Below are 12,134 nucleotides of genomic sequence, written 5' to 3'. Positions count from 1 at the left end.
AACATCAGGAGGGCCACAGGTTTCCCAACCCCTAGGGTAGAGGAAAAAAAATATTTGCACAAGACTATGAACTACTAACTTTGGTCACTTAGGTTGCCAGACGGAAGAAAAGCCTCGAGAACAACATTCTGGAAGTTCTGTATAACACTGCCAGATTCAACGAAGTCCACATTTTGACAAATGAAAACTGTGTCTAGATTAACGGGATGCAAAGGATAGTTTGTAGAGGTGGTAATTAATCCTATTAAAAAGAAAAAGAACAGATGCTTTTAAGACAACTGATATTATGAACATTAAAGCCAAGCAAGCAGGTCTTTGTGCGTCTCAGGTACATAGTTGTAATTTTGGCTACAAAATCTCTGTGGTTAAATTGAAGGCTAACCAATATGGCATAAGCCATGGTAGGCTACAGCCTAGCTCAAGACAATAATGGTTTGAACTATCACGTTTCCAGTTGCTGGAAGCCACAGGAGGGGAAGAGTGGTCTTATGCTCAAACTCTGCTTGCTGGTTTGCCACAGGGAACTGTTTGGCTATGGTGAGAACTGGATTAGATGGGCCAACGGGATGCGCTGATGACCAGCTCCAGCAGGCTCTTCTGACTATCTTACTACAAAAATACATTTTATCATGTACCAAATCCCAAATTTGTCTTACTAGAAGGCATTTAAAAGGCTTATAAACGGCCTCGACCCAGTATACCTGAAGGAGCGTCTCCACCCCCATCGTTCTGCCCGGACACTGAGGTCCAGCTCTGATGGCCTTCTGGTGGTTCCCTCGCTGTGAAAAGTCAAGTTACAGGGAACCGGGCACAGGGCCTTCTCAGTAGTGGCGCCCGCCCTGTGGTACGCCCTCCCATCAGATGTCAAGGAAATAAACAACTACCTGACTTTTAGAAGACATCTGAAGGCAGCCCTATTTATGGAAGCTTTTAATGTCTGACGCACTATTGTATTTTAATATTTTGTTGGAAGCTGCCCAGAGTGGCTGAGAAGGCCAAGCCAGATGGGTGGGGTATAAATAATATATTAAGAATAATAAGAATAATAAGAAAAATATCATCATCACACCTCTTTAAAACAGAGAGGTCAAGGAAGTTAGACCATCCTAGCTAGAGTTGCAGGGAGGTGGCAATTGTTGGAGGGGAGCAAGAACAGCAGTGGGCTTAGGACTAGGATCATGGAAACAGAGTGCCACTTTTGATACTTTTTTATTATAGAAAATCTCTGCCCTTGCCCAGATGCCACCACAGGGACTTCTGGGCCACATGGTGGAAAGGAGCAACAATTATAGGTTGGAATTCTACAAAGCTTCGCAATATAACACTTACTATGTAATATCCTCATCCATGGAACTTTCACAAATATAAAGTTGTGCAAATTTCTCAAGTAATGAATCGATTTTGCTGTAAACTTGGATTATTCAGCCTCTGAATTTAAAAAAAGGCATTTCTTTCTAAAGTGAGGAGTTCACCCTGTTAAGAGCTGCAACAACTATTGCAGGGTAACTTGGAATGCCACCTTACCTTTCATTTTAGCATCTGGAAACAGTGCTGTATCATTGGTGTTGTAGGTGAAGGAGATGATCCCTTGATAGGTGTCGTTTGTTTTCGTGAAGCTGATATTCCAAGAATGACCTTCTCCAAACTCTATTGCTAGCACAGGGCCAGATATTTCGTTGTCACAACTGCTTCCATCATACCTTACATGTTCAGGGAACGTAAGAACTGTGTTTTTCTGAAACATTTTGAAGAAAACAGACAGCAGTCACTGACCAGTACTCCCAGTATCAGCAGGAGGACTTTTGTCTTTTTTCTAGAAAGCACCATCTATATACAGTTGTACCTTGTTTTTTGAACAGCTCAGTTCCTGAACATTTTGGTTCCCGAACATCGCAAACCCGGAACATCCTACAGGGCTTCTGATTGGCTACTCCTGCAGCCAATCAGAAGCCATGCTTTGGTTTCCGAATGTTGTGGAAGTTGAATGGACAACTGGAACGGATTCCATTCGACTTCCAAGGTACAACTGTACTGTACTTGAGTTTTGGAAGAGAATTCAAGTTCTCCTACCTATATCCAAGATAATCCCTTTTGTTAGATTTGGTACATCCATTTAAATGCAACCCATTTACTGCACTAGTTTTAAGCCGATTTTAAAGGGATTTTTCTTCCAGGGTGTTGCTAAGAATGGTGCTGTGCAGCTGTGGGGAACCTCTGGCCAGTGAGTGGACCTACCTAGGCCCACCAGATTCCTCGCATTTGGCCTGTAGGGCATTTGGGGAGGGAAACCACACCTATCTGCCAATTACCCAGCATCAGTGTAGAACAACTAAAGCAATCTCTCTTGTCTCTTATATAAGCTCTCTGCCTGCTCTTCTGAGACTAAATGGCAGCATTTTCCCCACCCCAGCACTGGGGTAGGTAGAAATGCTGCCTTTTACAATTCATGAGCAAGTATAGGGGCTTATCTCGGAATTTGGCGCTATGATGCTTAGTGCTAGATGGGGAGATACAATCCCTCTCTCTCTTTAAAGATCTTGTCTAAACAGGGATGTCTCTTGTCACCTCCACCCCAGTGTTGGAGTGGGGAAAGCTAAAATTACCAGGCTGCATGTATGCATTTGTTTGCTTGCCTATGAGAAAGTGTATGTATAGGGGGGTGGGGCCTGAATGCTTGATGCAGGTGCCTGTGGAAGGTAGAAGTAAATGTATTTTTTTGATGGGGGGAGACGTTGAAAGTTGGTCAAGCTCCAATCAAACCCTAAAGCTGCAACAAACACTACCATCAGGACTGTAGAACCCAGGTCTGCTGTACTGAGCATAGCTGTCAACGTTTCCCTTTTTTTAAGGGAAATTCCCTTATTCCGAATAGGATTCCTCGCAAGAAAAGGGAAAAGTTGACAGCTATGGTACTGAGACTGGAGAGAACCAGGCTGAAACCCTATGACAAGTTATGAGCTCACTATATAACTTTGAGTCAGTCACCATCACCTAAGAGAAGAGTGGGATATTAGATTTAGCAAGAAATATTTTAACACTAGTAGGTATATCTTGCTCGTTCTGAAATAGCATCTTAATTAGGAATTAAAGTGCAATGCTAATATATTTTAGAATTAAGATACCCAAATAGGAACTATTCATGGCACATACTTAATATTGGAACATATGTTTACACACACATACCCTAGATTTTGAAAGTTTCAATAACAGGTTAGATACTTACATATTCATTGTGTTCAGTTTCATATGTTATAGAGAAGTTCATAATCCATTTTCCAAAGAGGCATGTCTCATTAGATGCATCTTTCACTTCTACATCCACAGCATAAGCCTGGTAAACAACTAGAATATTGTTTGCTCATTAGACAATGTGTTATAACCATCTCTAGAAACTCACACTTTGCATTCAGGCTCCTTTGACAGGCTTACATTTTTACACAATAAAATGGTCCTGAATAATCCTCTGCAGCAGCACATGACAGAGGGACATTAGCAGTGGTAAGCAAGCTGTCTTTCAGAGGAACACCATCACTGATCTTACTGGTGCAACTCCAAAATGCCTCTGTGGGACCTCAGTGCTTTTGGGTAGCATTTTGTGTGAGCCACTTCTTTAGAGACACAGAGTCTCTTGTGCTAGCAGAAAGGGAAAACTGGGTTTCAAAAGCAGACAGACTTAAATAGGGGACCTAGATTAGTCATGTTCATTTTCAATGGGTCTGCTCTGTGTAGGACTAACACACATTACATTTACACTTGCAGCATTACAAAGCGGTTTGCATTTGTCTGTTTCTACGGTTTGCATTTGTCCGTTTGTCTCTTTCATTTGTCCATTCTTTATTCATTAATCATGTGCAGATATAATTAGAAGGAAAGGGGAGCAAGGAGAGATGTGGTCATTTAAGGGGTGGGAAATATGAAGTGTTTTTCCACCTTGGCCAAAAGAGGCTTCCAAAGAGCTTTAGAGCACTCCCAGCTGTTAACCTCAGTGCTTGCTTGTATACAGCAGTGAGTAGATGCTCCTTTACTCCAGGAGAATGAGTAGGAGAAGGGATTAAAGAAGCCTTCTTGGGAGAAAGTAGCTCAAGTGGATGAGTGTAGGGTAAGAGCCATAGATACAAGGAGATTTTGTTGGAAACCCAATGCAAAGACCTAGGTCCACTCACCTATCCCAATCACCTATCCCAAAAGGCAACACGTTAGGGTTCACCATTTAAGTGAACTTAGAAGTATTCATTCTGTTTTCTTGCCAAGTACAGGGCAGCCTGAGAAGTCTTATTAACTACATTAAGCTTGCAAAATAATATTACCTGCTAAACCCATTATTATAAGGCATGATAACATGCCCATCAACTTTAAATAAAAACACATTCTCTATTTAATCCCAGCCAAGGCACACCATACATTCTTGGTAATTCTTACAGAACAGGAAGTGTAGGTTAGTGTTATGAAATACCGTATTTTTCGCCTTATAGGACGCACCGGCCCATAGGACGCACCTAGATTTGGGGGGGGGGCAAAATAAAGGGGGGGGAATTATTTTTTCCCCCCCAGGCATGGGGCTGGGGCGGGGGAAGCCCGAGCTTCCCCCTCCCACGGGACCCAGAACGGGACCCAGAGCGATGCCGAAGCTGCGTGCAGCTTTGGCATCACTCTGGGAGCTTGCGGGGCTGGGGGAGGGGGAAGCCCTCCACCAGCCTTCTAACCAAGTCGGGGGACAGCGGGAAAGGCGCGCTGCACCTCTCCCGCTGTCCCCCGAGTTTGCAGGGCTGGCGACAGGGAGGAGCAGGCTTCTCCCCCCCGCCAGCCTTCTAACCAAGTCGGGGGGCAACGGGAGAGGTGCGCTGCACCACCCCGCTGTCCCCCGAGCTTGTGGGGCTGGCGGTGGGGCTATCCAGGCTTCAGCGAAAGCCTGCATTCGCCCCATAGGACGCACACACATTTCCCCTTCAGTTTTGGAGGGGAAAAAGTGTGTCCTATAGGGCGAAAAATACGGTATGTGTCAAGGCATGGTTGCTTGTCTGAAGCCGTCTACCAGATATCTGGACATGGTGATATTTAAACAAAGGACTGAATCACCACATTTAAAACAAAACAAAACACACCTGCAGGCAGTATTTATATCAAGCGTTTTTAAAGATAACTAAAGTGGAAGAAACAGTTCTTCTGCAGCTTTCCCCATTCCAACAGCCTTCAGATACTGCTGGACTCTGATTCCCATCAGCCCCAGCCAGCATGGGCCATGGTCAGGAATGATGGGAGCTGTAGTGCAAAACATCTGGAGGTCACCAGGTTGAGAAGGCTGTTGTAGAAGCACGAATTTCAATTTTACAACCATTTGTTCACAAGCATGCTTTCTCTCCTCCCCTTCCCCAGCTGCCAACACCCACATCAAAATTTATTCTGGAAGAATGATCACTACATTTGTAATACCCACTGTTATTCTTTACATGGCTACAAGCTTAGCATTTGTAACTGTGACTTGCAACTGTGACTTCCTTCTGCTGATGGAAGACACAGAGTACAGTATGCCAGATCTTTAGGGTGGAATAATGACACTACAGTACATGATCTTTTAAAGAAGGCGATAGGTAGGCTTTTTCAGCCGGTCATCTGAAGAGGAGCCATTTGTCATTGAAACTGTTTCTCTGTGTTATGAGTTTAACTTTCTGGTAAGGGTTCTCCAAAGAAACCAGCTTTCTCTTTTGCTTAAGAGAAAACCACAAAGTGAGTGACGCATGAGAGTATGTTTGCTTCTGGACCTTTACAGTGAGTAAACCTTAGTCCTGTTCCCGCATGTCTTGGGAGCCTGGGAGTGACTGGGGACTTTGGTTCACCAAATGCAAGAGCATCAGCATAGAATGCCAAGGTTCTTCTGAAGTCACTTTATTTCAACCAGCTAACTCTTTTGTAAGAGATCTTGACTGATAAAACATTGCTGCAACATACTCAAGCCATGTTTAACTCATATGTAGATATGGGATAGCTTCATGCTTCGCTTCTTAAACTGGGACATGTTCCTGCCTTAAGCCAAATTAGAACCATCCATCACAGTAGTTGCCTTTTCTGGCAACAGCTCTTCAGATTCTTTCTCAAGAGCCTTGAAACTGGATTTGTGAGGAATCTTTGTGCATACATTGCAGATGCTCTAACGACCAAGCTATGACCCCCTGAAGACGATGTCCTGCTCTTAGCAGACAGCAATGCCTTAGTGCCATGTCAAGTGTTTAAAGAACATCTGCACATATAACAAAACATTGTTTTCTGCACTCTTATTAAGGTAGTAAAGTGCAATACCCCCAGTTTTTTTGTTTACCATTTGAGAGGAGCACTTTGCGGACCCATCTCAAAATCTGCATCCAGGTAATCATGCTTTTAACTGGGCAAGCTATGGACTGTTCAGACGTTCACAGCCTGACTAACATTTAATCATGTTTACTGGAGAGCAAATTCAGCAAGGCTTACTTCTTGGGGGCAAGAATGCTTAGGACTACAATCTTAACATTTCAGAGTTAGCTTTGCTGCCCTGTCATTATTTGAAAAGAAAAGAAATGCATATCTTTAGTTTTTCTTCAGTGCTTTTAAGAGTATGCTTTAGAAGTTATAATTCCAAGGTTTCTATTTTTTAATTAACTGGAGCTACCTCTGGAGCCTTACTTGCCTGAGAAGTAGGTTAGAATTTTCAAAGGGCTAGGAAAATATAATATGTCAACCTATTTCCAAAATGGCTCCTTACCTGACCTTTACTTTTCAGATATTCCTCTGCCCCATGCTACGGCCCCTCCCAATCCAGAATACACCCCAACTTTTGGACTGAAGGCACAGCTCACTCCTGATCCCAAAGTTCACTTTTAGCAGGGAAGAGCAGCAGTTACCCAATTTCCTGCATTTCTGCACACCCCACTGTGCTGAGCACATCTCCCACAGGAAATAGGCAAGTCTCAACTTAGGCAGAGGATGCAACAATTGATTTTGATGAGCATCCACACAAATCAAATGACTGAATACCCTCCCAATAGAGAGATGGAAGAAGGCAACTGACAACTGAATCGCTCAGCTGCCCTCAAGGTAGAGGCACACACCAGCAGAGTTCTCCTGGGAGCCTAACAAGTCCTGCCAGGTAATGCAGAGACATACTGTACAACACAGGCCATCTCCTTCCCTGGAGTAGCCAGTGTTGATGTGCACCTCAGCATCACTAACAGCAGTGGTCCATTCCTGTTCAATATAGTGCATGGATAGACCAAACCCCACATCCCCAATAAGGAACCACTGGGAGAAGCAAGTGTGCCTGGAACACCCTCTCAAGCATGGGTGTAACAGGTGAGCCTCCCCTGAAGACAGCCCATTCTTCTTGATCTGCTAAAATCAGCAGCTGAATATCCAGGATGCACTAGTTGCAGAGAGGAAGGCTGGACAGCTGAGATAGCCCAGGAGATAGAGCATGAAGATCTTAACTCATCTACGCAGCTGCAAATAAAATGTGTTGAAAGTGCAATATACAAATGTGATATTACATGTCAGCAGCAAGCTATGCAAAATCCAATGTATTTTTAAAAATGTTTATTATTATTATTATTTTAAAAAGCATCTTCACAGAGTTTTTTTAATATGTGTGTAGATTCCACCTGAGGTTCAAGCCCCATGTTGGGCAAAGGATTCTAGCACTGCAGGAGATTGGACTAGATTGCTTTCATGGTCCCTCCCAACTCTACAATTCTATGATTAATTCATTGCTTCCTGCACTGAAAGGGGTTAGACTAGACAACTCTACAATTCCATGATTAAGATTCATGAAGGGGGCCGACAGGCACCCTCTCAGCTTGAGGCTCGCAAGTCATTTCAAGAGCTTCTGTTCTCCAGCAGCTCAAAAAACCTGGATGGAACTTCTATCAACACAGTATTATTATTATTATTATTATTATTATTATTATTATTATTATTATATCAACACAGTGGCAACGGACACAGAGCGGTCTGGCAACTCACACAGAAGCCCAACAGGCACCCTCCCAGCTTCAGACTGGGTTCTCTGCGGTGCAGTGTGTGTGAGCGTCTGGGTGTAAACACCAGAAAGCTGGTGGTTCGAAACCACCCAGGGGCATCTGTGGGCGGGATTCCAGCATATTGCAAGGGGGTTGGACTAGATGACCCTTGGGGGTCCCTTCCAGCTCTTTTTTTCATGGGGCGGGTTGTCTATCCAATCCCACTGCCCCTCCCCCCCCCGCAGCCGTTTCAGCCCCGCTTTCCTCCCAGAGCCGGCGCTCACCTGATCCTTCGAGCAAGAAGAGGACGAGGGCGCAGAAGAAAGCGCGCGGGAGGCGACCGGCGGCTGAGCTCTGCGTCTCCATGCCGGCGGCGGGGAAGCGGCTTCCTCGGAGCCGGAAGAAACGAGCGGGCAGGCGCAGGTGGCGACGGCGACCTCGATGCCAGTCACCTGAGTAGAACGAGCGAACGGGGCGGGGAGGGAGGAGGAGTCGCTGGGCGTGGCCTCGCGGCGGCAGCCAATCACAACGCCGACCCCGCCCCGCCACCGTCTTTGTGGTTCACAGCCTCAGCCGCTTCTCCGGCAACCAGCAAGGGAGGGTGACGTTGGGCTGCTCGTGATTGTTTACAGGCTGTCATCCTCTTCTCTTCCTCACTGTTGCTGTTAAGAGTGTCTTTGTTTATTAAAGTCCGCCTGACGGGACTCGAGGCGCCTTACTGATTAAAAAAAAGAACCGCTAACGGTTCTTAATAGAATTAAGACAGTATATACCGATATAAAAGCTGATTACAACGTACAAATAATTACAATAAAACTAGCCCATTCATTAAGCCCTGTACCAAGCCCGCCCTATCTCCTCTTCCACGTTGTTAAAAGCTTTTTTGAGGGGCTTATAAAGGGGAAGGGGAAGCGCTACAAAAATAGTAAGACACAGAGATCGGTTTTGTTTTAAATGATAAAGCAACACAAACGCACCTGTAACTCTTAGTTGTTACTGCTTACCTGTATTTTACACTGGAAGCGCCTGGGGCAGGGACCTTTTCCTCTTAGGTTAGGCAAAAGAAATATTATAGGCATATTAAATACACCTAACCTCTCATTTATTTTATTTAATAAAATCTGTATATCACTTGATTGTAGTAAAACCAAGTGGTTTGCAAGAGATACTAAAAAGTATACACACACAAAAACCCCAGTTAAAAACAATTATAATCCTTGAAAAAATAATAGCACGAGAGATTAAAGCTCATCAAGATCTACATATGAGTTGTAGACAAAAAGAGACAAGGTGTGTATATATGTGCACTCTCTCTTTCTCTCTGTTCCTGTGAGTTTGTGTGTTTAATCACACTATCTGTGCTAAGTGGCTTACCAAGGCCAGAACACCTGTCCTTCAGAGCTGTTTTGTGAATTTCCAGAAGGTTAGCTGTGCTTATTGCAACAGATACAACAGTCTTCGGAATATTAAAAACCAAAAAGTTTATTAAGGATGTATCCAGCACCGGATTTAAGGGGGTGCCCCCCTCACAGGGCACCAAGCTGAAGGGATGCAAAATGATGACAATACAGTATTGAGAATATCCATTTTAAAAGCAACTGCGCCAAAATGAATTATTGTGAAAATAAGAAATAATTAACAGGCGCGTGCCAGATTTTGTCCTTACTCAGGGCATCATATTACCAAAGTCCTCTTCTGGGGGAATGAGATGGAAAAGGGTTCGCTCAGGGACAACCTTGATGGGTGGGTGGCAAGAGTTATCCGAGTCTGAATACCTGTATTCATACCTGCATTCACTTCCGTGTGTGTATGTGTCTAAAGAAATTTGCTGGATCAGGCCAAAGGCCCATATAGGCCAGCATTCTGTTCTCTCAGTGGCTAACCAGATGTCCACCAGAAGCCCACAAGCGTGTACATACATGCAGAATATGTACATATCTATATGAGAGGCCACAAGACTTTGTCAACCCACACAGGTATGGACATACAGAGGGCCTGCCACTTACATGAGGGTTCAGTTCCAGGGGTCCGCATGCAAAGGTAAAATGAGGCCCCAGAACTGCCAACCCACCCCCTATGCGAGGCAGAAGGCTGTTAGCTCTGGCAGTTTCACCAAGGCTATCCCATGACATTCCCAGAGCCATAATGCGTGTATACAGGTGAAACTCGAAAAATTAGAATATCGTGGAAAAGTTCATTTATTTCAGTAATTCAACTTAAAGGGTGAAGCTAACATATGAGATAGACTCATGACATGCAAAGCGAGATATGTCAAGCCTTTATTTGTTATAATTGTGATGATCATGGCGTACAGCTGATGAAAACCCCAAATTAACAATCTCAGAAAATTAGAATATTAAATGAAATCAGCAAAACAAGGACTGCAAATAGAGCAATATTGGACCTCTGAGAAGTAGAAGCGTGCGTATGTACATTTTTCCCCTTCAAAATATAGTCTGGCCCCCCACATGGTCTGAGGGATGGTGGATTGGCCCCCTGCTGAAAAAGTTTGCTCACCCCTGAGCTAAATTCTACTCAGAGCAAGCCTGAGTAAGTCACGCTATTTCTAATTTGAGTGGTTCTTCCGAGTATGGCTGACACGCTACGCCTAAACAGCACGGTCATAACAAGAACCAACAGCGGTGTTTTGAAAGAAAGTCAACCAAACAATTAAACCAAACCAACCACAGAGAAAATGCTGAGTTATAAGGCACATCCCGCCGCCCACTGTCCCATCACGTGCAGCTTCTGTAATAATTGCAAATAAAGGGACTGATGTTGTTGTGCGGGGGTAACGAGATCGGGTGTCAACAACAGCAAAAAATAGATTTCAGGCTGCAGTTTGCAACTCACATCATGAGAAAGTGCTACTTGTATGTGCGTGTGGGTGTTTGCAGTGTATGTTTTGTACACAGTATTTGAAATTGTAAAGGTCGACAACACTGCTGATGGGCTCCGGCACTTTCGCACCCTTAGCAGATCAGGAGAGAGATGTATACAAAAAGCAGCTTATGTGAAACCTGAATTCCCAAGTGGACATACAATGGGCCTTTGTTTTTGTGCTTTTACTCACTAACAAATATGCTGCAATTTATTTTAAGTAACCATTTTTTGCTTTAGGATGCATTCTGGCATTTATTTAGATACCTAGGAATTCAGGTTGATTTTATGAAACACATTTATTACATTTGAGAGTAAACAACCACCATGATAGTAAAAAGAAGATGCTCATATAAATAAGCAATTACCGTATATACAGAACTTAAAGTGTTCATCTATATTTTCATCTATATTTTCTCTTCCTTGGAGTATCATGACCCTACTTTCACAGATGGAAGACCAAGGTAGAGATAAAGGGAAACTTCCAATTTGTTGGAACTACCTTCGTGGTGATAATACAGTACTTGCATAAAGGATAAAGTCCAATTGTATGCATGTTTACTGAGTAAGTCCAGCGGTTTACACCAACGGACACATATTTGTCCGTTGAACTCTTATTTGAGGGCCAGCATGCTCAGAAATGCATTGCAGAAATGGAAAGAATTATCCATGCCAGGCTTGTTTGGTAGCATCTAGGGATAATAATAAAATAAAATAAAATACTCATGTGGAACTGTACTGTTGCTGAAATTCTAACTTCACCAGATAGGATGCTCCTAACACTGGCTGCTCCACAGTGAATCAGCTCAGTAAAAAGGGTAAAAAAAAAAAAAGGTGAAGGACCCCCTGGATGGTCAAGTGCAGTCAAAGGCGACTATGGGGTTATATGCCAATGATATTCTCTTCTTCGCCACTGGTGGTCAGTGTCTAACCATGCTTGGTGAATGTGAGGCTGTAGGCATGGAGACAGAGAGTAATCAGAAGAGGCAGAGGTGTGGTGAGGGAGAGACGCTTGCTGGTTTGTGGTCCTTCCTGAAGCCTTTTAATGTGGCTTCTTGGCACACATCCCTAATTATTACCTGGGTATGGCCGCTGTCGCATGCTGGCAGTTTCTAGGAGCCACAGGTGAGAGCCGAGTGCAGGGTGGGGACCAAGCTACCCGGAAAGGAGCACACTGTGTCCCCCAGCAGAGCTACTCCTCCTTCCCTAACACCCCATATGCTCCGTATTAATATTTTAACAACTGGTGGATCACATCACAGGAATTTTCCC

The 12,134-nt window shown here is 44.0% G+C and overlaps 1 protein-coding gene across 3 annotated transcripts in view; it reads right to left on the bottom strand.

The window, feature by feature from the left end:
• The window catches only part of LAMP2 (lysosomal associated membrane protein 2), a 29,747-nt gene extending 21,278 nt beyond the window's left edge, over positions 1 to 8,469 (bottom strand). The window contains exons 1-4 of one of the 3 annotated variants that reach the window (XM_083722961.1): positions 8,267 to 8,469; positions 3,224 to 3,342; positions 1,525 to 1,735; positions 80 to 241 (exon numbers count right to left, since the gene is read on the bottom strand). In XM_083722961.1, coding sequence (XP_083579087.1) covers positions 80 to 241; positions 1,525 to 1,735; positions 3,224 to 3,342; positions 8,267 to 8,348 — 574 coding nt within the window. In that variant the 5' untranslated portion in view covers positions 8,349 to 8,469. The remainder of the gene's footprint in view (positions 1 to 79; positions 242 to 1,524; positions 1,736 to 3,223; positions 3,343 to 8,266) is intronic. The other 2 variants (XM_083722962.1, XM_083722960.1) reach the window with 2 other exon arrangements.
• Positions 8,470 to 12,134: the final 3,665 nt, after the last annotated feature.

The sequence above is a fragment of the Podarcis gaigeae genome, assembly GCF_964106915.1.
Source record: "Podarcis gaigeae genome assembly, chromosome: Z".
Classification (NCBI taxonomy): domain Eukaryota; kingdom Metazoa; phylum Chordata; class Lepidosauria; order Squamata; family Lacertidae; genus Podarcis; species Podarcis gaigeae.
The sequence above is the reverse complement of the archived record's forward strand: the minus strand, read 5'-3'. Positions and strand labels throughout refer to the sequence as shown.